The sequence below is a fragment of the Cnephaeus nilssonii genome (genome assembly GCF_951640355.1).
Source record: "Cnephaeus nilssonii genome assembly, chromosome: X".
Classification (NCBI taxonomy): domain Eukaryota; kingdom Metazoa; phylum Chordata; class Mammalia; order Chiroptera; family Vespertilionidae; genus Cnephaeus; species Cnephaeus nilssonii.
In genome coordinates, this window is record NC_137071.1 from 4,204,007 (window position 1) to 4,230,094 (window position 26,088).

A 26,088-nucleotide genomic window follows, 5' to 3' on the forward strand; every position below is an offset into this window, starting at 1 on the left:
GCGATAATTTTATTTTTATTTTCATCTCAAGGTTGAAAACTCCTTGAGGGCAAGAATTTGATCTAGTTTGCTCACTACTGGATCCCCCAGCACATGGCATAGTGCCTGACATCTCCTTGGGCCTTTTCTGGCCACTCACTCAATCTAAAACATCTATTTCCCTGCCCCTCACCTCTCTTAAGTCTCTTACTTTGATTGTTTTTCTTCAAAGCATCCATAATTATATATGTGTATATGTGTGTGTGCATGTAAGTATGTGGAAGTGTCTTGTGTATGCATATACATGTGTATATGTATATTTATACATATGTGTATATATGTACATACCTGTATACATGTATGTGTTTGTGTATAATTTCTTTACTTGTTACTATTTGTTCTCCCCACTAGAATATAAGCTCCAAAAAAGCAGATACTTTGTATTCTTGTTCACTGCTGCATCCCCACCACATACCTGGCACATAATAGGCATCCAATGACTATTTGTTGGAAATATAAATACATGAATGACAAGTGCTCAAGAAATGCTTATCAGAACTTTCTTCTTAAAAACTCAATAATAATTATATCTTTCACTGAAAAAGAGATGATCTATTGATATGCTTTTCTTTTAGAAAAATTGCCTTTCACTGTCTTCCCAAAACGACACTTTGACAGTTTTAATTCATTTACCACATGTCATTACGAAACAAGTACTTATATTTAGTTTACTTTATTTCAACTTTGTTGTTCTGCAAAGTTCAGTCAGATTCTTCATCCATAATCTTTAATGAAAGCCATGTGGGATTTTATAGGACAAATACATAAAAATAAAAGACTTGTAGAGTCTTTGGAATCAAACAGACCTGCATTTGAATCTCAGCTTCAATATTTATCAGAAATATAATTTTGGAACGCCATAGAACTGGTCTCAGCCTCAATTTCACCAGGAAGCATGTGATTGGCAGGGTTAGTTTAGTGATAAGAATGACTGTAGTTTTAAGTGCATGGTGTACAGTCATAATCAATAATGGTATTTATTCATTCTTCATATTTATTCCTAAGTCCCTGTGATACAAAAAAGGGAATTGAGGCCACAAAAATTGAGTATTTCTCAAGACCATCCTTCTTCCCCAAGTCCACATGATAGAAATCAACAGGCCTACAATTACTAGTAAGCATCAGCCAGTCTTCATTTGCTCAGGAGACTTTTTGGTAAAAACATGCTGTGTTTGAACTCATACTGTTTCCCAAGTGGGGCTGGCGATCCCATTATGTCCTTGCATTGATTGAGGCTAACTACAACCTCAGTTCCAACTGAGCAATTTCTTATTTCAACAAAAGGGAGACTTATTCCAATCAAAGAATCTGGGTGAGAAATGTGATGAAAACAATCTTTCCCTACCCCAGTTTTTAGGAGTCCTTTTATTTCCTCCTCTCTAGGGCACAAAAGAATAATTGAAACTATAGGCTCTGCTAAAATCTTTCATTTTATAAGTACCATGTTTTTAAATTATATTAAAATTATCTTCTTAAACAATTCACTACAATGCAGTTCTAGTGATGCTTTAGGTGTAATTTCACATCTAGACAACAGTTATTCCAAACACAGGAATAAGTAAATTTTACAGTAAGTAAAATTGATTCATAAAATAAATAAGATAATAAGTCTCAAACAAATTGCATAGTGCCATGAAGTGCTTCATACAGCATACAAAATTGAAGATTTTATCAAAGTGGGATATAGAAATTGTATATATTGATACTTGGACTGGAAGATTCATTTTCTATGGGGATTTAATCAGCGAATAACAAATGAGCTTGAAGTGTTTTCTGCTCAAAGTTATTGAAGATGGCTGGTCGGCAGCAATAACTAATTGGTTTATTGGCTAATTAGAAGAAATGGATAATATGTGTCTAAAATTCTATTCTTACTGAGATGATGTACCTGACTCTCCCTGTGAATACATTCAACTAAGCTATGCCTACAGATTGTTCTTTATTTTAGCTTCTGTTTATCCATGACTCAAGCTCATCTCCATTTTTCCCTCATATAGGAATCTTTACATATTACTATAACATTTTATTCTGAACCTGCTATAAAGGCAATTATTCATTATAACACAGAAATTGGTTTCAATTGGTTTCAATTATGTTTTCTGAAGCAAAACCATACCCTTTTATGTGGATAGTTTAAGGTTCTATATTTAAAAAGCATTGAATGAGTCATAATGGTAAATAAGAAGACCCTTAAATTAGCATTCATATCTTCTGCATTTGAAACATTCAATGGATAATTTTCTACCTATAACAGATTTATTTTTTATGGTGGAAAATTTTAAAGAATTGATTTAACTAGCTTAACTATACTAAGAAGCATAATTTAAAATACTGTTGAATAAGGAAAGTATTTTCAAGCATAGAGAAAACCTCTTCAAGTTTCTTTTTGTTCATTATTCAACAAACGTTTATTAAGCACCCACAGGTTGCATGGCAATGTACAACGTAATTATAGCCTAACCTGGCATCATTCTATTCTAGCTTTGGTAGTGAAGTGAGTAAGTTAACCTGCTCAGCTATCCATTCACAGTATGTGAGGAAAGACTATAGAAATTAAATGAATGAGTCAGTCTGAAAATAAATATGGACATGTGTATTTAGGTTTCCTTTTTTATGTGCTAAAAGTGGGTTACCAGCTAACTACCATTTCTATTTCTTCAGGGGCCCAAGACTTTTAAAATAATCTTATCTCACCCAGGCAGTAAATTGTATGCTTAATCACGAGTTTCGAAATGTTTATAGAGGTGAGAACAGCGATTTGCAGGATTCTACAGACATGGAAAGAATAAACAGCACAATAAATTTAGGCAGACAAGGGGAAATTTAAAAGATTGTTTCCATTTGAAAAGTCACTTTAGACTCGATAATATAGGATAGATTCAGGATTTTAGAAATGGACATTAGAGCTCATGTAGGCCATTGGTTTCCAACCTTTTGCATTAGAGTCACTCGATTTTTCAAAATACATATTCTCAGTTTTCCTCCCCAGAGATTCTGATTCAATTCATCTGGAAGTTGCTGAGAGGGGAGGCAGGCAGACATATACTTACGAAAGCTCTGCAGAAGCCAAAGCTGAGATCCACACATCTAGTCTAGCCTCAACATTTTTTTTGCATGAGATCCTGAGGCCTTGAAAGAATAAATATCTTGCCTAAGAGCAACATAGCTTGTAACCCTTGGAGCCAGTCCTAGAACCGAAATACCCAAATTCCTAGTCTGAATCTCTAGTAAACCAACTGGCACCATTTCTTCTTCTCTGATACAATGGTTGAGATCTAATTACCAATCAGTAATAGGATGTCCAAGACAGCCTATAACCCATGTGATAAGCAAGTCCCCTTCCCCTAATGGCCTCTATGCTTCCTTTCTTGCTAAGTACTAAATAAGTCTTCCAATTACACTGCAATGATTAATATATCTGTTTATACCATATTTTGAAATACTATACTTAATTAAAACCTTTGCATCCATAAAATATATCATTCTGATTTTAAGGCAAGGTAAATAGTGCAGTGCCTCTGGTTTTTTGAAAGGGTTGCATAGTGTTGTGGAAGGCAGTAATCTAGTTTCAGAAGAAGATTCAATTGATGGCTATTCAGAACTAAATTTTTATTAAGTAGGTCATTTCAATCCTGCCTTTTCAACCCCACTATTTTGACCCACCTCACACCCAGACTCCATACATTTGTCTCTATTAAGGATATTTACTCTTTACCCTGAGGAATAAATACAATTTTCAGTCTTTTATCTAAATAATGTAGAAATAATCAACACAAAATACCACTGACATCAGCTAAAAGGACACATGTTTAAATATGGTAGAAATAAATATTAAATCAATATTAAAAATTAACACTAGAAAAAGTAGCCATGGTAGCTGTGGCCTGTTTGGCTCAGTGGATAGAGCATCAGCCTACAGACTGAAGGGTCCCAGGTTTGATTCCAGTCAAGGGCACATGCCTGGGCTGCAGGCTCTATCCCAAGTAGGGGGCATTGCAGGAGGCAGCCGATCAATAATTCTTTCTCATCATTGATGTTTCTATCTCTCTCTCCCTCTCCCTTCCTCTCTGAAATCAATAAAAATATATATTAAAAAAGAAAAATTATTCATGGTAGAAATATCCAATACCAAATAACGAATATTTAATCTCTGCCATTTAACTGAAATGAACTAGAGTGCTAGAGGGGAAACATATACTTGTAAAAGGATAACCTTAGATCTACCATTAATGTTAAAATCAATGTCAATAGAAGGAACTGGACTGTGAATAAGCCACAATACTAGAAGTTCCTACCTCAGGGCCAGGTATACCGCAGGAGTTAAGTAAATGCTTTTTGAATGAATGAATGAATGAGTAAATGAACTAATGAGTAAATGAATGAATGAGTAAATGAAAAATGGTCCTCTTCATAGATTTAGAGTATATGTTTGTGATTTAGAGACTTCACTTTAAAACAATCTATTCAAAGCTATGGATTAATACATTAGATTTTGGAAAAGTTGGTGCTACATATAATGTAGGTGTCTCTCTTTGTTAATTAAAATGACCACAAAGTCATTATTCTTACCCTTAATTTCTCAGCCTGAAAGTTAATGAACTGTATCTATTCCATGAATAATTGAGTTAAACTTGAAAGAGAACCACCCGTTCCAAAAGCCTCCCACACTATCAGTTAACTGTGATTTATCCTTTTACTTCTAAAGAATTTTAAGCATCTTCTATCTGATTTGACTGACAACCAAACTGTGCTTCCTCTGTCTTTCTTCTCTCAGGAAGAAGATGCTACTCGTGAAAGTCGTTTTAATTTCAGCGGTTATGGGATGGGTCACTGCCTCCAAGTGAAGGATGGAACAGCTGTCAAGACCACACCTGCCAACCCGGTCCCACAACCCCCAAAAGATGCAGATACCATCAAGAAGAAGTTTGTGGACCGGGCAAAAAGAATTGACACGATATCTCGAGCTGCCTTCCCATTGGCCTTCCTCATTTTCAACATCTTTTACTGGATCACATACAAGATCATTCGGCATGAAGATGTCCACAAGAAATAGATGTGCTCTTCAGACCCTGGGACCTTCTTGCCTAAGTGTTGTGCTTGTAAATATACAGTGAAATTGTCTTTATATCACTTTGATAGAGGAGAAGATTGGGGGAGGGGAGAGGGAGGATCATGGGGTGGGTTTCCTGGCACCTAGGTAAATGAAGATAAGTTATATGGCAATGAAGGAAAATGTTTGCACAAAATTAAGTTGTTGCAGAATCACGTGAGCATAATTCCCTCCATAGTCTTTAGCATTGTTCTTTCAGATGATACATCAATTAGACTGATATGCAAGGTAAGGTTTTAAGGGCAATTTGTCTTTTGGTCTGGTTTTGACTAATTCTAATACTGGAAAAGCTTAACACACACACACACACACAGAGAAAATGCTTACCATCAGACCATAGTGACTAGCCTATTGTGAGTCGAGGACCAAACTTTTTTCAAGAAAATGCTGCCTCATTTTTAAAACAAGCCTCCTGAGCTACATTCTTTACAATGTCTGTAATTAGTGTTTCACCCGTGAAATCCTTTTGTGGGTCATAAATTATTTCTACTCAGAAAAATAAACACCAATCACAAAGAACAGATTTCTACTTTACTGTCTGTGTAGGTGTGCATTTTAATATTATTTTCTTTCCTAGATGTAATTTGGGGGTTTAAATTGTGTCTTGTGCAGTTGTTTAATAGTATACCCTCTTAAAAATAAATGCCCACTTTATTTTAGATCCAAGTTAGCACACTATATATTTTTTTCGCTTTGGCTATATTTATGTGTGAAGTGCTCAAGTGTGATGTAGCCATTGCAACCTCACAGCCACAGTATTTATGAAGATGGTGTATCCTGAATGGTGTAGCTCTTATTAGCCTGAACTTCCCATTTCTGCTCTCATTGTAGGTGTAACTACTAGTCCTAATGTCAACTGACCCATGATTTCTACTGTCAATCCAAGTGAATATCATTTTAGATATCCTTAATTAACTTAAATAATTTTAAAATTGTACTGTGATTTTCATAACCCGTTGCCTTTTTGGTACCAGAGCTACGTGGTTTGAATCCTGGCTACATGATTTAAGTAAAAAAAAAAAAAAAAAAAGACGTATTTTTGCTTACTCAGATAAAAGACAACCTGTAAAAATATAATGAAAAAAAATTGAACTTTACATGTGTTGTAAAAGGGGCTATTTAAAAAAAAAGTATTTGTTCAATTACAATAAAGCTAAGTGTGCCACAGAACTTATCTAAGAGTCTTTCTGTTTTTTGCACTACAATGTGAATAATTTAGATGACAATGGTAACTTGGATTTTTGTTTCTGGTCTACCTCATAAGCTTGAAGCACTTATATAGCTATTATATTATTCTTATCTATCTATATAAAAGCCTAAGTGACCATCGCAACCGAACTGATGACCGAACAGGCTGTGTGGGGTGACCAGGCCGGCAGGGGGGGTTAGTGAGGGGTGACCAAATGACCGAGCAGCAGGCTGCATGGGGCAACCCGGCCAGCAGGGGGGTTAGTGAGGGGCGACCAAATGACCAAGCAGAAGGCTGCGTGGGGCGACCAGGCCAGCAAGGGGGTTAGTGAGGGGTGACCAAACAACCTGAGGGGCGACCAAATGACTGAGCAGCAGGCTGAGTGGGGCAACCAGGCTGGCAGGGGGGTTAGTGAGGGGTGACCAAACGACCGAGCAGCAGGCTGCATGGGGCGACCAGGCTGGCAGGGGGGGCAGTTGGGGGTGATCAGGCAGGCAGGCAGGTGAGCAGTTAGGAGCCAGAGGTCCAGGATTGTGAGAGGGTTCAGGCTGGGGTAAGGTGAATCTCCTCCCCTCCATGCACAAATTTCATGCACTGGGCCTCTAGTCTATAATAATAAAAGTGTAATATGCTAATTAGACCAGATATCCTTCCAGACTAAGAAGCCAGGGCTGAGAGGGAAGCCCGTGTCCCGGGTGCCAGAGGGAAGCTGGTGCCGGCAGCTGGGGGAAGGAAGGCCTACTCTTGCACAAATTTTGTGCATCAGGCCTCTAGTCTACACTAATAAAAGAGAAACATGCAAATTGACCGTACCTCTGCTATGCCCACAAGCCATGCCCACCAGCCAATCAGGAGCGAGTATGCAAATGAACACATCAAAGATGGCGGGTAAATTTGCATATGCAGGCGAGGCGGGCAGCACCATGGCCCGCCCTTGGGGTCCAGGTCCATTGGGAGCCAGGGGAGGCCAGTAGGGCAGTGCCAGATGCCACCCGCAAGGTACCAGTCCATCGGGGCCTGGGGTTGGCAGCGCCAGACACCACCCGCGGGGTCCGGGTCCATTGCAGGCCCTGGGAGGGGCAGCGGCCCGCCTATTTATGCCCGAGAGGCCCTGGGAACATCGTTGCCCAAGGGAGGTGCGGCTGGGCCTGCCTAGCCATTCCTGTGGGGCCCTGTGAACATCGCCACCCTGAGGAGGCGTGGCTGGGCCTGCCTAGCCATTCCTGTGGGGCCCTGGGAACATCGCTGCCCAAGGGAGGTACGGCTGGGCCTGCCTAGCCATTCCTGTGGGGCCCTGTGAACATCGCCACCCTGAGGAGGCGTGGCTGGGCCTGCCTAGCCATTCCTGTGGGGCCCTGGGAACATCGCTGCCCAGGGGAGGTGAGGCTGGGCCTGCCTAGCCACTCCCGTGGGGCCCTGTGAACATGACTCTGGGGCTGCCTGAAGGGCGGCTCCAGGGCGAGTGCCACAGCTTTGGTAAAGCGGCTGGCCAGGAGGCGGGCATTCTAAGGGGCCCCAAGCAGCACCTCACCATTCCTCTATGAGGACACCCCACATAGGCGCTGCCTTCACCAGCAGGCTCTGGGCGACTTCTGCAAATGCTACTGCAACCTCTAACACTCTGGGCAAAGAACTGATCCTGTGCCCCGCTGGGTACCAGGCTTGCTAGGAGTGTGCTGTCACCAATGCCATAGATCAAAGGCAAAAATCTGGTGAGGCGGGGTGAACCAGAGGGGGCTCGGGCTGGGGCAGGGGACCTGCAGGCAGGGATCTGCCTCACCTGCAGAGAGAGAGGTTCTGCAGTGGCCCCAAGACGCGGATGGGCCAGGCCAGGGATCAAGGGGCATGGAAGGATGTCCGGGGGTAGGGGCAAGTACCCACAGCCCTGAGGTGGGGTTTGAGGGGCAGTGCCACCTCAGTGGAGGGGTGCCGCACTGCAGGGTACCGGACTGACTGACGTGATTCAGAGAAGCTCCCAGTGCTAACCAGCCTAGCCCAGGCGGCCTTAGCACTTCAGAGGCAGCAACTCCTGCTCCTGCCTTGACCCAAAAGCAAGCCCGCGCCGCCCTGCCCCACGGCAGAGCATGCCTAGGCGGTGAGTGGGAAGCCTTCCACCTGCTCTGGAGAAGGTGGGGCAGTAAAGAATGGGGGCAGGAGACGGGGGGAGAGGAAAGAATGTGGAGCGTCCGCAATGAAGAGGTGCTTGAGAAAGAGGCTCAGAAGCCTGACAGGAAGGTTTGTTCTGTTTGCCCAGAGCCTGCCCCTTAGGAAGGGCGGAAAGCATGGCTCTGAGGGCTTCCTGTGTGCTGAGTCAAGTTCCACAGCCAACTGGAATCGGCCTCAGCTTCCTGGTCTGTAAAATGGATGAAGTGTGTCCCAGTGCCTTCACTGTGCTTTGATGGCCAATTGAGGTACTATATAAGGAAAATGAGGGAAGAAGTGAGAAAGAAAAGGAAAGGCAAGCAACACAAAAGAAAGACTGGAAGGAACCTGTAAACCCATTGTCACTTAAATAGGGAATATAGTCAATAGTGTTGTAATGATGGTATGATGCCAGGTGGGTACTGGAAATATCGGGGAACACTTTGTAAAGTATATAATTGTCTAACCACTAGTTTGTAACTAATATAAAACCTGAAACCAATACAACATAATATTGAATGAAAATTGGAGTGAAATTTTTATAAATTTCAAAGTTTAAATAAAGGCTTAAAGGAAAGAAGGGGAGAATAAAAATAGTGTTTTTCATTTTACCACTTTATTATCTTTTCAGTACATGAAAAAGACAGTTGTCTTTATATGGTGCTTTTATACTTTTCTAAGTCATTATCTCATTTTAATTTCAGGGCAACTTAAAGACAAGATAATCATTCCCTCCATTATTCAAAGAAAGGAAATCTTGGTGTCTGGTCCCAATGATTCAATCGTCAAGCCCTTATTGTAAAGCAGGGTTAGTAAAATTTTCTCTGAAGGGTCATATCTATACTAATAAAAGCCTTGGGGGTGATCAGGCCAGCAGGGGAGGGTAGTTGGGGGCAATCAGGCCAGCAAGGGAGCAGTTAGGGGGCAATCAGGCAGGCAGGTGAGCGGTTAGGAGCCAGTGGTCCCGGATTGTGAGAGGGATGTCTGACTGCAGGTTGGGGCCTAAACCTGCAGTCAGACATCCCCCGAGGGGTCCCAGATTGGAGAGGGTGCAGGCTGGGCTGAGGAACACCCTCCCCAGTGCACGAATTTTTGCACTGGGCCTCTAGTAATATAATAATAGCTTATAGCAATGGTCGGCAAACTGCGGCTCGTGAGCCGCGGTTTGTCGCTCTGTTGACTAATGAGTTTGCTGACCACTGTCTGATAGTATCCCCATGAAAAAAAAAAGTTATCCTCATTGTAGAAATAGGCAAATGGAGACATAAAAGCATTAGTAGTCATTGTGAGCAGAATATAATACTGGATACTTCATATGAAATGTGGAAATGTTCCAAGAACACTGAGGAATTATAAACTGTCAAAGTGTTAAGAAATACAAAAGACCAACCCGTCCAGCTATCCATCCTGATTTTGTCAGGAATGAAGTTCTAAGATGTAAAAAAAAATTCTGAGAACACCAGTGAAGCAGAATTAACTCATCTTGACCCCAGTAGATTTTCCTTAACCAGAGATATGCATCATAATATTTTCAGAGAGATGTGAAAACATAAGTCAATGTTTATGCCCTCTTAAATCTATTCAAATAATAACGCATTTCCATAGAGAGAAATATTGCAGAATGGCTAAAGCATGAATTTTGGTGATAGAAAGACTAGCTTGGCCACCTATCAACAGAGTGATCTTAGATGAATTACCTAAGTTTTCTGAGTATTTTCTGTCTCATAGAGTTTTAAGAGGATAAACTGAGAAAAATGCAAGTAAAGCCATTAGTTTGGAGTCTAACACATAGTAAATTCTCAATAACTAATAGATAATAATAAAATTATTATTATTAATATGAATAGTATTGGCTATCCACAGGGTAAAAAGCTTCATTGTCTAACCTTGTCAAGATTAATGCCAGGCTTTTTGCACCATTTCTGAAATACTATCTCTGTTTTATTGCTCATTCCTTTTCAAATAAATAAAGCCAAGTCTTTGATTGGTCTTGATTTTCTTCCTTCCCCTGCAACTAGTAAAATTGAGACTAAAATGTCTCTCAAAATGGGCCTGACCCCATAAGTGACCTGGGAAGAGCCCTGATTCTACATATGGTGGGTGAGGAGGTACCTTGGGGGAAATTCTCAGCTAAGTGGTCATGTCTAATCAATGTGTGTACCATATAATTTTTTGTGAGGGCATGGTCCCCACATTAGAAAATTTTTAAAAGATTTACTTCTAAACATATCTGTCAGCCACTCAAGTAGGCAAAGGCATCCTGGATGGCAAGAGGGATTCTTGGCTTTTGTCTAATTCTAGTCCATGTTCAGTGGAAAGAACTCTTGAATGTACTGATTTGGGTTATATAAGTAAGATAAAATCTCAGGGAAAGGATTTTGAGTGCCACATATTCTGGTGAAATAGATAATTCCTCTAAAATGTTATTTGAGTTTTTATGTAGGACATTTTCTTTCATAATAGTATTTGAAGGAAACTAGTTCAAGTGTAAGATTACAGCCCTGAAGAAGAGAACTTACTACCTGTTTTCACAAGATTGGAAGCTTCTAGAAGAAATTGGTTATGTTTTAATTGGCTCTCTGGAATTCCTACCAAAGCTCAAATGCTCAACAGGTATTATTACTATCACTAGGAAAAAAGTTGGTGAAGGAGGATATGCTATGCCTATTGACAAAGTTATGTAAGTTTACCCACCCAAGCAATGATACGAGGTAACCAGTTACTGCCACCATTTTTCAGATAATGGGTTACTAAGGGATTTGTATTTTAAACATTTTTCAATTAAGGCTTAAGACTCTATGACATTTTCAAGCATCTTGGCCCAAAACAGATACTACAAATCAAATGGGCTGTAGATTTTTAAAAATCCTCATAAAAGTGTTAGCATTAAGCTCATCTATGCCACTGAACAGATCTGCCAAATTCTGAAAACAAAACTTCCAATGTAAATGAATATCATTTTACATTTTGCTTACTTGATATTTGCATAAAGGTTCTAACCAAAATACAGCACGAATTCCATATCATAAGATTCACAGCTTTGGAAAATAAAGACTTAATCTATTTGGAATTATTTTAATTTATCCATTTCCTAATTTAAACCTGAAGCCAATTTGTTGGATGAATATAAGTTATATATCTGCCAGATATTCCTTTTTAAATCTTTCAGCCTCTGCTATAAACTTTTTCTTATTTTCACCAATTCAGTTTTTTTTCTTTTTAAAATATAAAGTTGAATGATTCAGGTAATACATACTCTTCATAGATCACAAAGTAGGAGAACTAAAGCTAACATCACAACCTCATATTCATATAGTGTTTTCCACATATCAACATGTTTTGATGTCTACAACAGCATTCAATTCTAATATAGTAGTGATCCAAGGTGGCCAGATCACAAAGAGTATTGACTATCTATCCTTTGATAAATAGATAAACCAAAGCTCTATGAGTTAAATGTCTCACCCAAAGTTCCTATAGTGTTAGAGGTTGAACATTCCAGCACAGTTTGTTTCCTATAGCCTTTCACTATATCCACACTGTCTAGGAAAATAAAAGCCTGAAAAAGTAAAAAGTCATGTCACCACTAACCTACCCTCATGGATGACAAAACAGATTGGTAAAAGAGAGCATATAATAGAATATTTCTGTTGAAAATGCCTAAGAGAAATAGCTCAAAATTGTGCTTACGGCATTAAAAACATCTTCACAGAGTAAATATCATATGTGATTGAATGACCAAAAAGACACTGGGGTTGGAAAAAAACAGAATTCAATTTAGAAAGTGTTTATTTCCATTTCTGAAGGAGAGAAAATGACCTTCACATTGTCACACATGCCCCACATAAGATGCAATATTTCTGCTTTGGTGCAAATGCACTTTAAAAATAAGTAACATAGTTTCCTTCAAGCTGAGAGCAGTGTGTATTAGATGTTTTTAGACTACAAGCCAGCATTTATGCGTACATTATCACTTTGCCACAAATGATTTATAAATAGGTGAAGGCATCTTGAAAGAGGAGAGCAAAGCTCTGGGGTGCTCTTTGTGAAGCAAGCAATCATACTGGCCTTTTTGTATGACCCAGGGCTGGTCTTGGAATGAGAAGCTTGGTCAGTCCTCATGCAGACTGAAGTCTCATAAGAGGCTCCAGGTCCTCAAAAATGGTGGAACCAAGGGCTAGAAGACCCTTCATGTACAAGTATCAGAAATAACAAAGACTTCATCAAATTAAATGGTTAATCATTTCTTAAGCTACCCCTGCTTTCTATGGGGAAAGATTTGGGGGGCTGAGTAGTGGGGAAGGAAGAGAGATAAAAAGAAATAGTGGAATCTAATGAACAAAATAAACTGATGAACAAAACAGATCCAGAGACATAGAAGCATGGAACAGACTGACGAATTTCAGAGGGGAAGGTGGGGGTTGGGGGGAGAGATTAACCCAGGAATTTATATGTACACTAGAGGCCCGGTGCATGAAATTTGTGCATGGGGGAGGGTCCCCTCAGCCCAGCCTGCATCCTCCCCCATCCAGGACCCCTCAGGGGATGTCCAAATGCCAGTTGTCTCTCTCACAATCCTGGACCGCTGGCTCCTAACTGTTCACCTGCCTGCCTGCCTAATCACCCCCAAATGGCCCCCCTGCCAGCCTGATCACCCCCAACTGCCCCCCCCGCTGGCCTGGTTGCCCCAACTGCCCCCCCCTGCTGGCCTGGTTGCCCCACACAGCCTGCTGCTCAGTCATTTTGTCGTCTCTCACTAACTACCCTGCCAGCCTGGTCGCCCCACGCAGCCTGCTGCTCGGTCATTTGGTCGTCTCTCACTAAACCCCCTGCCGGCTGGGTCGCCCCACGCAGCCTGTTCGGTCGTCGGTTTGGTTGCAATGGTCACTTAGGCTTTTATATAGATAGACTAGAGGCCCAATGCACAAAGATTCATGCAAGAATGGGCCTTCCTTCTCCTGCCTGCCAGCACCACCTTCACTCTGGCCCAGAGCCGCCTTTCCGCCTTCCCACACTGCCCAGAGGCCTGGAGCAGCTGGGGTGGTGCGGAATGCCTGTGTCCTGCTCCCTGCCGCTGGGCACCTGCATATGCAAATTAACCCATCACCTTTGTTGGGTTAATTTGCATACTCACTCCTGATTGGCTGGTGGGCATCATGAAGGTACGGTCAATTTGCATCTTTCTTTTTTATTAGTGTAGACTAGAGGCCTGTTGCACAAAGATTCGTTCAATAGGCCTTCCTTCCCCTGGCTGCCAGCACTGGTTTTCCTCTGGCACCTGGGACCCAGGCCTTCACTCTGGCTGCCGCCTTCCTTCCATCTTCGCTCTGGCTGGAGTCTTTGCTCCAGCTGGAGCCTTCAGTGTTCGCTCCGGCCGGAGCCTTCAGTCTTCTCTGCTCCAGCAGGAGTGCCGCTCCTATAGCTCCCTCCGCCCCCCCCCCCGCCCTCCCCGTCATAGCAGGCGTCCCGCCCCACCCAGCCACTCTGTGCCTGTGTATGCAAATTAACCCGCCATATTTGTTGGGTTAATTTGCATACTCACTCCTGATTGGCTGGTGGGTGTCGCAGAGGTATGGTCAATTTGCGTGCTTCTCTTTTATTAGTGTAGATATGCATAGCCCATGGACACAGGCAATAGGGTGGTAAAGGCCTGGGAGGTGCGGGTACAGGGTGGAGGGGGTCAATAGGAAAAAAAATAAAAGGGACATCTGTAATACTTTCAATAATAAAGATACATTTTTATAAAAAACAGTAGATGGAAAGTTCCTTTTAAGGCATAAACCAAATCATGTCACTTTGCTTCCCATCTTACTTAGAGAGTAAGCCAGAGTCTTCTTTGTGGCCACATGATCTTACCTCCCTTCCCTTCCCACCACCTTCTGTTGTCCCCACTTCCTCTGAGCATACTGGCCAGTGTTTAAACATGCTGACCACACTTCTACCTCAGGGCCTTTGAATTTGCTGTTTTCTCTACCTGGTTGGCACCTCTTTCCCTAGACCAGGAGTTGTCAAACATTTTAAGGCCAGCAAATTGTTTAGAATTTCCAGGCCATACATTCTCTGCTGAACTACGTAACTCTATCGTTGTGGTATAAAAGCAGTCATAGATAATATGTAAATAAATGAGTGTGGGTGTGTTCTAATAATACTTTATTTATGAAAGCAAGTGGCATTCCAAATTTGACTTGTAGGCAGTAAAGACAAACCCTTGCTCTAAATATAAACAAGGCTTACTCATTCATGTAACTCAGTCCTCTACTCGAACATCTTAGCTGAGAAGCCTCTCTGACCATGTTATATAAACTAGTACCCTCCAACCATTATAATCTATTTACAAGTCCTGCCTTATATTTTTCATAGCATTTGTCACTATCCAATAGATGCTTTTATGTGTTTATTGTCAACACACACACACACACACACACACACACACACACACACACACACACACACCTCTTGAAGGACAACTTTATGTGAGAAATTAGAAACAGAGATTCACTGTTGTATTCCCAGGGTTTAGATCTGAGCCTGGCACTTAGTGTTAAATCAATATAGCATTTGTTCAATGAATATTGAATAATTAATAATTATTAAGGAGTTGTGTGTTTGCATGTGAGACTTAGGGCTAGAACTAAAGAACATAATACTACCCAGTGAGATAAAAATAGTTGTCAAAACTTAAGCAGGTTTTAGGTCTATAACAATGAAGAAATTGCACTAGGTTAGCATTTTTTCAAAGAATGTTCTGAAAAACCCAAATTCTACAAATCCTTAAGGGTCTAATTGATTTTTTATAGTTTCCCATTGACTTTTATTAGAAAATGTATGCCTTCTAAGACAGGGGGGTTCTGAGAGGTATCCAAGGGGGTTTCCTGCATTTTAGACATATTTCTCTTTACCTGCATTCTGTAGTGGCAACTACAGATAGGTAGTCATGATCAATCACCTTGATAGATAGTCATGATCAATCACCCCACATAGTACAGAAAACCCCTTATTTGCCTGCTGCCTGCCTGGCTTGAGGAGCTCAAAATGCCACATAGCAGTTTTGACTTTCAGTTCCATTTTTGTGTCACTTGGAAGACGGAAGCCAAGACAGAGATTCCAGAATGCTTGTAGATTTGAGGCTTTCTATCTAAATACTCTTAAAGTATAATTTTCAAAAGATAAATTCATGACTCTGATACAAATATAAAATTACCATATGTCAAAATTGTATTTAACTTGATTAAAAATAGTAAAATGCTAAGACCAATCCTTCTCAAAAAGTATTTGATAAGTTAAATATTTATAAGCAACATTAGGATATGTTTCCTGGGTTAGATACAAAACTGGTTGATGTCCAACAGGGCCATAAACAGTAACCTTTAGGGTTTTCTATCTCTTCTTTGGACAGAAAATATTTGCATTTCTACTGAACAAAATTCACCAAGTTCTCCTCTGCCACTACAAAGTGATGAAATAGCCCAGGCAATACAATGTCACGCCCAGCACTGTACTGAAAGAGCACCTGTAACCTTTTTATGCCTATTTCCCAAGTTTCAGATAATTTTTCTGACCATTGACATTAAAAGTTAATGCTTAATTAATATCTGACTATTAATATCACGCCTTAACAGGACCAAGACCAGAACATTAACATGACATGCCATTATAACATAGCATGTTAATGTAACTTTGGGTTTAGAACCAAAATCCCCTGAATTCTGTCCTGGTTAGTTTATAACTACCCCCATTAGCCTTTTCCCCATGTATCCCAGGTAGAAAAAGTTAAAAATTGCATTTTATCTCTTTTAAATTATTCTACATCCACATGATTATTTGCTCATTTTTCTGGAAGGCAGGTATCATGGTTGTAAAGGCACAGTTGGTGGGGTCAAATTCTCCCTCTGTCTAATATTTGCAGGGTGTCCTTGGGCAATGCTTTCATTCCCCAGAATGGAAAATATTGTAAAGTATAACATAATAATATCTACCACATACAATTGTAGGTGAGAACTAAATTGAGTGGTACCTACCTCTTAATGTGTACTGAGTAATATTAATTCTCATTTCCCTTCCTACCTACCTTTAATTAATAACAACACCATTCAGAGCCTATCAGCTATGAAAGGAGCCAATTTATGTGTAGTTACTTTACTGTAATCTTAAACCATCATCCTACCTAATAATAGACAAATATGCAAATTGACCGTACCTTCGCTATGCCCGCAATTGGCCAGGAGGCGCGGGGGGGGGGGGGGCGGGACTCGGGATGGCCGGGGTGGCTGATTGGGCCAGCGGGACATTGAGCTCGCGTCGCCAGCGGCGGCTGGAGCTCAACATCTCTGCCATGGCTGTGCTGCGGCACAGAAGGGGCCTCTGGAGCAGCGAGCTCACGTCCCGCCACGGACCATCAAAAGCGGGGGAGCTGGGTGCCTGTCCGCTCAGGCACCAGGCCTTTCAGAAGCCTCCGGCGGGGCGGAGGCTTCTGAAAGGCCTGGTGCACTAGCGGACAGGCACCCAGCTCCCCTGCGATCAAAAGCAAAAGCATGGGAGCTGGGTGCCTGTCCGCTCAGGCACCAGGCCTTTCAGAAACCTTTGCTGCACCGGAGGCTTCTGAAAGGCCTGGTGCACCAGGGGCCAGGCACCCAGCTCCCCCGTGATCAAAAGCAAAAGCGTGTAGGGGACCCTACACGTGCATGATTCAATCATGCACTGGGCCTCTAGTCTAAATATAAAAAAGGCTGAAAGTGAAAAGACCATATCTAGAGAAAGTCTGAACACACTTCTTTGGTAAAAGGGGACAATAGAGATTTAATTGTTTCACTCTGAACTAATACAGCAAGGAAAATATTTTTTTATTTAAATGTTGAAAAAGTTCAAGTTGGCAATGACTACAGCCAGTGGGAGGAAGTTATTAGGAGGACTTTTTGCTATATATAACTAATATTGGTACAGCACCATCACAGTTTACAAACTGCTTTCACCTAAATTTGGGCAGATCATCCTGCAATCACAGGAATGATGGCATTGGGCAAGTTTCTCTCACAACTTCACTTTATTCTCCTGTAAAATGGAGAAAAATAATGGTTGCCCATCAGAGAGCCTAGTAGGTGATAACCATCATCATCATCACTATCACCATCAGCAGTGTCACCACCACCATCATCATCACCACCAACAACAACACCATTGGCAGCAAAAGCATCACCACCATATCAATATCATTATCATCATCACCACCACCATCACCAGCAGCAGCAGAAGCATTACCATCAGCAGCAGCAGCAGCAGCAGCATAACCACCACCAACAGCAGCATCGTGATCCTTATTTTACTGATAAGAAAAATGAAACAAAGCACAATGGAGGCCACTATCACTGAGGCAGATCCAGCCATTGGGTACGAACTTTAAAACACTAGGCAATGTTTGCAGAATGAGAATGATGATATTTGCCCCACCTACCTGTCTGTTTCCAAATCTCCCTCTCCTTTTGAGGACACTTCATATGGCACACCTTAATCCAGTATGACCTCATCTTTTTTGTTCTTGTTGTTAATCCTCATCCGAGGAGGATATTTTTTTCCATTGATTTTTAGAAAGAGTGGAAGGGAGGGGGAGGGTAAGCAAGGGGGGTGGAGAGAGACAGAAATTCTGATGTGAGACACATCGATTGGTTGCCTCCCACACGTGCCCCAACCAGGGCAGGGATTGAACCTGCAACCCAGGTATGTGCTTTTGAAATGGAACCAGAGACCCTTTGGTGCATGGGCCAATGCTCTAACCACTTAACAATACTGGCCAGGGCCAGTATGACCTCATCTTAACTAACTGTATCTACAAAGATACTCTCCAAATAAGGTCACATTCCAGAGTTCCTAGTGAACATGCATTTTTGGGGAACACTATTCAATCCAGTAGAGGTACCAATTGTGTCTAATTTTTTACAGTTTTCAAGGTGTAAGGTACATACAGGTTCAGCCAGATATAGCTTAAAAGTTCAATATGCAACTGGTGGTATGAGATTGCCTGGGATCAAAGTTCAGTTTCGCTTTACTAGTTGTGAGCCTACTATGGCAAGATTCCAAACTCTCTCTGCACTGCAGTCCTAATGTGTAAACAGTACCTATTTCACAGAATTCTAATGAGATTTAAATTAGTTAATTAATGTCAAGTGCTTAGAACAATCATTAGCCCATAACAAATGTTTGACAAATATTATTAGCATTATATTATTTTAGCAAAATATATTTTAGACAACAAACACAATGATATTTGTTAAATAAAATAATGAAAGCAAGAAGTGTCAGAAAGCACTGAAAACAGCTTATATTCAAACTGTATAATATTATAAAGCATTTTCACATCTGCCTTTTCTCTGTGCATAGTCATTTTAGGGCATCAATGAACATTCAATTTAAGAGAGAGAAAGGCGGTAGGAGAAACAGAGGTGAAAAGGAAAAAGCTTGCCTTTCTTTCTCCCTCAGGGGAAAAATTTCAAAAGAGCCATGGAGAAGCAGTATTATTTCTAACAGACCATGATAGGAAAATGGAATTGCTTTTCTGAAACAAAGCAGAAGATTAATACCTGGAGGGTCTAAAATATAATAATGGTATTGATCTCAGAAAGCTTTGGATGAATCTAACTTTCTTTTTCTTTGTTGCCCTCCAATATCATTAAAATGGGCTCACATGTAAGGGTCTGCAGACTGTAAATATCTGAACATCACATATCAAGAGTTAAGTATGCAGCCTGGCTGGCATGGCTCAGTGATTGAACATCAACCTATGAACCAGGAGATCAAGGTTCAATTCCTGGTCAAGGCACATGCCCGGGTTGCGGGCTCGATCCCCAGTGTGGGTCTTACAGGAGGCAGCCGATCAATGATTCTCATCATTGATGTTTCTATCTCTCTCTCCCTCTCCCTTCCTCTCTGAAATAAAAAATATATATATATTTTTGTAAAGTAGGCAAGCAGTAAGGTATTATCACTCTGTGGTGAAGAACACAGGCTTTAAGCATTGGACAGGCCTGGGTTCAATTCTCAGATATATCACTTTCTGTTCCTGGACCTTAGATGTGTTGCTTAATCTCTCAAATCTCAGTTTCTCCATCTGTAATGGCAATAATAATAGCAGCACGTAACTTGCAATGCTATTGTTAGATTCATGCATGTAAAGTTTAAGAAACTAAATTACAGGGTTTGGGTGAAAGGTCATGCCCCCCAAACTCTACATATTCCTTCTGGTCTCTCTCAGCCCCTCCCTGGAAATAAAGTGACTGAATCTCACTGGGAATCTTGCAAGTGTTTCCCTGGCCCCTCCACTTTCCTTTCACTTGGGGGATGGCCAATTCTTCAAAACTGCATGTTGTGCTCTGGTCTTGCCATATGTTTTCAACATAATGGAAATGTTTCAACGTTTCCCTTCAGGGAAAGCCCACAATTCTCCAGCACAATCTGTGACTCAAAAGATAAGTCTGATTAATTCTAGAGCACAGAATTTTAGAGCCTGCTTACCCACAGATGTAAAGCACATTTTCTAATATCGGCACTACCTACAATAAAAGTGAAACAGGTATATCACATAGAATGTGTCCTCCACTAATGTTTTCTCAGTAAAATTCCTCTTGTTTTTTTCTAATACCCAAACTTCACCTAAGTACTTTTCAGGCAAATAGATGTTGTATTCAAAAATTACATTTATACCTTAAAAATCAATACAACCTTTTTAACAAAAGACCATGCTGAAAATATCTCAAGTTTCACTCCTAATACAATTGGCATTTGGAATAAATCAAATTTAGATGGATTAGAAGTACGCACAGATATTTTTTAGTGCTCCAGAGTGTCAACAGAGGTGAGGATGTTGCTGGCATCAAGAAAGACATGATTAGACAAAACAACTGCTTGTTAATAACCATATTAATTATTTGGCATCAAGGAAGCAATGTTTTAAGCATTTTACCTCATGATATGACAGTTTTTTCTTTACATATTGGCATTGTAATGTGTTTTCATTAGTTGGGGGTTTGGGTTGATGTTAATGCATAGTAATTTTTCCCAATAAAATAATTGGAAAAGGGTTCCTTTAGCATTTTCATATAGAACAACTGATTTCTTTAACAGAAAACCAACACTAAGCAAGAGATATCTGCACTTTGGGCCTCCCATCTGCCTCGCCCATTTGTCTTATTTTTCAATTAGTTCACACTCAATGGAAAAAGTAGATAGCTATTTGTTGGCCTCCACTAATAAACAGACTATATCACAAAAGTGACAGAATGGCTGAGATAAGGTTACAAGAGACTGTGATCTCTCTCTCTCTCTCTTGCTCTTGCTCTCACTCTCGCTCTTATTGTCTGCTTGCTCTGAAGAAGCAAACTACAGTATGTTGAATTGCCCTATGGTGAGGCCTATGTGTCAAGGAACCGAGGGAGTCCTCTGGCCAACACCCAGCAAGGAAATGAGACCATCAGACCTCTGAGGCCAATGAGGAGCTGAATCTGCCAACAGTCACATAAAGGAGCTTGGAACAAATTACCCACCAGTTAAGAGTTGATTGCAGACCAGGACAACATTTTTATTTCAGCCTAGTAAGGTACTCTGAGCCAGGGGACCCAGGTATGCCACACACAGAATTCTTGACCACAGAAACTATGCAATAATAAATGTCTGGTGTATTAAGCGGCTAAATTCTAAGGCAATTTGTTGTGCAGCAATAGATAATACATTCAGTAAATGTATGCTAATGAAAGAATAAAGGCATGATTTAATTATTCCCCAAAGATCTCAATTGATTTGGATCCTTAGATACTTACTGCCAGGAAATGGACCAAGATTTTAGACTTATAGATATAGGGCTCAGATCTGAGCTTAGAATGTACCTGGATCTTGCGGTGTTTGTATCATCCATTATATGACTATATGAGCTACCAGATATGGTTATGTAGTGTTCAATCTATATAGCCATATACCACAGCCCTGTAATAAAAGAATAAAGCTTGGGAAACTAGCATGTAAAATTAGTCCACAAGAAGCCAACTTTAAACAATGTATTAAGAAATTACTGACTCCTTTAAACTACTGATTCCTCAGACCTAGTTCCCAAATGTAACAGCAGCCCGGTATAATGTGGTTTGGTAAATTCTGTGATAATTCCCTGGCTCCTGGCACAGACACTGAGGCGTCAAAGAGGAGTCAAAAGGACAGTGAACTGGAGTCACAAGTCTGGCTTCTAGTCTCTACTTCATTTTCTTCAACTGCCCAATAGAGATAATAAAGCTGTCTGTCCTATGTCACAAAGCTCCTGTGAGGCTTGAAGTTTGAAAAAAGCATAAAAGAGTTTTGTACAAGTGCATGGCTATATATAAAAAGAGGTCCCACTAAATTTTCCATTGTTACCATGAAAAGGCCCTTTTCCATTCTGTAATGGCTTCCTTCACAAGAACAAAGAGGTGCAAAGGCTAAATTACACAAAATTACATCACATTGTCACAGCACACGCAATAAATGATGGGGCCAAAGATGATTCACAAAGATAATCAGATCAAGGTCCTGCATTGTAGAGCTTTTGATTCCTATGATCCTGGCAAGTAAGGAGAGGAAGGGAAGTATGTCTTCAAGATTTCAACCACGGGAAAAGGTACCAGAATCCAAATGATGGAAGCAGATGGGATAAGTGTAGAAACTTTCCTGGTATACTAGTTAAGGTAATACAAGCTGCTATAACAGATAAGTGCCCAAATATCAGAGACTTAGCAAAACAGAAGTTTATCATTCATTCATGCGAAGTCCAAATGGACATTTCTGACCGGTAGCTAGCTCTTCTCTCTTCCAAGCAGTGATTTAGGAGCCAGGCTCCCTTCATAAGTCCAGCCTCATTATGGACTCAAAGGCCCATGCTGAATTCTCTGTATCTGTCTGGTGTCGGGGGAAAAAAGCTAGGGATAAGAAGAAACACCTAGCCCTAGCTGGTTTGGTTCGGTGGATAAAGCATCAGCCTGTGCACTGAAAGGTCCCAGGTTCGATTCTGGTCAAGGGCACATGCCACAGTTGTAGGCTTGGTCCCCAGTAAGGGGCATGCAGGAGGCAGCTGATCAATGATTCTTTCTCATCATTGATGTTTGTTTTTCCCTCCCTCTCTGAAATCAATAAAAATATATTTAAATTAAGAAGAAGAAGAAGAAGAAGAAGAAGAAGAAGAAGAAGAAGAAGAAGAGGAGGAGGAGGAGGAGGAGGAGGAGGAGGAGGAGGAGGAGGAGGAGGAGGAGGAGGAGGAGGAGAAGAAGGGGGAGGGGAAGGAGGAGGGGGAGGGGGAGGGGAAGTGAGGGGAGGGGGAGGGGGAGGAGGGGAAGGAGGAGAAACACTTGCCTTCAACTAGTTATGCCTGGAGATGACACACATCTCTAACACTCATATTCCAAGGGTGAGAACCTTCACATGATCCCAGTAGGTACAGGGGGAACAGTCCTGGTTTGCCAAAGACAACTCAACACCACATAAGGGTCACCACATTGGGGGGAGAGGTGACCTCCTGAGCCTCACCTGGAAACAGAGAGAATACAAATCTCTACCATTTTGCATCCTTTCCTTTTGCCAGCATTTCCAGGCAATACATACATCTAAGGTTTTTATAGCTAGGGTACCAATAAACAGACAACATTGCTTGGAAAACACTGTTATTAATCCTTAAATCACATGAAAATAGTCTAGCATAGTTCTAAATCAGAGATCAAAAGCTTATTGGAGCACATCATAAATAAATAAAGTAAAATAAAATAAAAATCAGGCTTTGAAGTCAAGTCAGGCTAGGTTTTAATCTCTGCTCCTGCCCAAACAATAATGGACGTTGCATAATTTATTTAACCCTTTTAAACCTCAAAGTCTTTAGCAGCAGCATAAGCTCCATAAGATGCCAAAAGGATTTTATAAAGACTCAATGAGATGGCATGGCAAGTGCTTACTTAGCCCATAAAAGACACTCAAAAAATAGTGCCCTCACAACATCTACTGAAGTTGAGCACATACATCTCCTACAGGCCAGCAATTCCACGCCCAGGTATACACCCAACAAATACACATACTTACCAAAATTCAGGTGCCAGCACTGTTCATAATAGCTAAAATGTAAAAACAACACATATGCCCACCAAGAACAGAATGGACAAATAGATTGTGATATATCTTACATGCAATACTACATAGCAATAAAAATGAACAAGCTATGTGCACCAATATGGATGAAACTCATACACATTGAGCCAAAGTTAAAGAGATTACCTACTGTGTGATTCCATTTATATGAAGTTCCAAATGAACAAAATTAATCTATGCTGTTAGAAGTCAGAATGGTGGTTACCCTTGAAGAGAACTACTGAATGGGAATAGATGTGATGATGGATTGTGGGATGCAGCTAAATGTTATCTTTTGGAACAGGGGTGCTGCTTTGGAGTGTATTCAGTTTGTGAAAATTCATTATGCTGAATACTTATAGCAATAAAAAGTTTTTTAAAATGGTGACCTTCACCTGAGTGACCACTCTCAAAGTACTTAAATATTGATCATGATGGTGACCAGCCTTTGGAAAGGAAGAAAAAAAGAGTAAAAGGGATGGGAAGGGAGAAATGTAAAAGTAAGCCATAAAGAAGAGGAGAGTTGGTGAGGATACAGAATAATGCTGCAGGGTATCAAGAGCCAGAGATAACTACCACTTTCCTAAAAAATGCCATTTTGTGATATATGCCCCAAATTTCTGACAATAACAAAAGGATCCAAGACACTTTTTCATAGTGACACTCGCATTCTTATTTAGGCTAAATCTTAGTGCTACTAAAAATACAAGCCTTCCCTATGGGCAATCCAGTACATGCCTTCCAGTCTATAATGTGTCTTTCTGTTCCATATGCCATGCTGTCATTTCTGTCATTGTGATTCTTCTTTGAAATTTCATATTGGGGAGCTATGGTTGTGTGTGTGTGTGTGTGTGTGTGTGTGTGTGTGTGTGTGTGTGTGTGTGAAGGATGATCCTTACCAATCCCAATACTTGCGATCTGGATCACCTACCCTAAACACCAATAAGGGCTTCCAACACCATGATCATGCAAACTTCATTCTCCACTAATAACATCCCCAAATAACCTATCTTCTACAGGGGCAACCATGTAATAACTCAAGCTTACGCTCACTATACTTCTACTATATTTCTATTTAACAAGGTACCCATTTTTAGCCATAAATATATGTCATGTAGTTATCACATAATAACAAAGGGTCACTAAGATTACAGCACTAGAAGTCAATTCTTAACACACTTGGTTTCATTTTATAAGTATTTTACAAATGTTAGCATCAGTAGGAACCTTAAAATATTACCTTCCCATTTAATTCAGGAAGAAAGTTGAGGCCAAGAGAGGAGAATTACTTGCTTTTTTTTTTTAATCCTCACTTGAGAATATTTTTCCATTGATTTTTATAGAGAGTGGAAGAGAGATGGAAAGACAGAGAGAAATATTGATGTCAGAGAAACACAGTGATTGGTTGCCTCCTGTACAAGCCCTGATCAGGACCCAGACTGGGAAGGAATCCATAATGGAGGTACATGCCCTTGACAGAAATCACATCCGGGACCCTTCAGTCCACAGGTCAATGCTCTATCCTCTGAGCCAAACCAGCTAGGGCTAGAATGACTTGCTTTAACACATAAAGATAGTTGTGGCAGAACCAAGACAATAATCCAGATTTTCTGCTCCTTATCCAGTACCCTCTCTACTACCCCACACCTGTAAAGGGCTTCTGTTTATCTCCACATGTATTTGGCATAAAATGAACATGATTCCATCATTTTCCATTTCCCATTTCAACCATAAGCCCCAAGGTCTGTGTCTACACAAATAAGTGTCTTGGCTTTTGTCTAAAACAAATGTATTGAGATAATATCCTTAGGAAGTTCCTGAAGGGAACTATACAGTTAATTTTTTTATGTCCTCAATTGTCAAGGTTTTTCTTTTAACCTCTTTTTGAAATATTTTTAAAATTATAAAAGATACAAGAGAAGTATGTAACCTCCATATAATTTTACCCAGACCGATCTTTTTTTATTTTTATTTTGCCATAGTTGCTTTGTAATTCTCTCTTCCTCCTACCTTTCTTCTTCTTCTTCTTCTTCTTCTTCTTCTTCTTCTTCTTCTTCTTCTTCTTCTTCTTCTTCTTCTTCTTCTTCTCTCTCTCTCTCTCTCTCTCTCTCTCTCTCTCTCTCTCTCTCTCTCATTATTATTATATTTATTATCTGAGAGAAAATATTATTGTCATTTTTCTCATGGATTAGGTTGTATAAATCATGCCATTTTAACTCATAACACTTCAGTGTGTATTTCCTAAGAACAAGGATATTTTTTTACATAACCAATATAATTATAAAATTCAAGAAAATTCATATTGTCACAATACTATTATCTATTCTACAGTCCATAATCCATTTTAAATGGTCCCACAATGTCTTTTAGAGCATTTTCCCCACCCAGTCCAAGACCCAATCCAGTATTGCATACATTTGATTTGCATGCCTCTTTACTCTCCTACAATCTGGACTACCTCTTTGGTCTTTCTTTACATTCATGAAATAGA

The 26,088-nt window shown here is 40.5% G+C and overlaps 2 protein-coding genes across 3 annotated transcripts in view; one reads left to right on the forward strand and one right to left on the reverse strand.

The window, feature by feature from the left end:
• GLRA2 (glycine receptor alpha 2) overlaps positions 1-5,245 on the forward strand; it is a gene marked incomplete at its 5' end in the record, with an annotated part of 172,052 nt that extends 166,807 nt beyond the window's left edge. For both annotated transcript variants that reach the window (XM_079764459.1, XM_079764458.1), the window contains one exon: positions 4,814-5,245. In XM_079764459.1, coding sequence (XP_079620585.1) covers positions 4,814-5,092 — 279 coding nt within the window. In that variant the 3' untranslated portion in view covers positions 5,093-5,245. The remainder of the gene's footprint in view (positions 1-4,813) is intronic.
• Positions 1-26,088, reverse strand: part of FANCB (FA complementation group B) — a 133,540-nt gene that overhangs the window by 7,277 nt on the left and 100,175 nt on the right. The gene's annotated exons all lie outside the window — the stretch shown is intronic.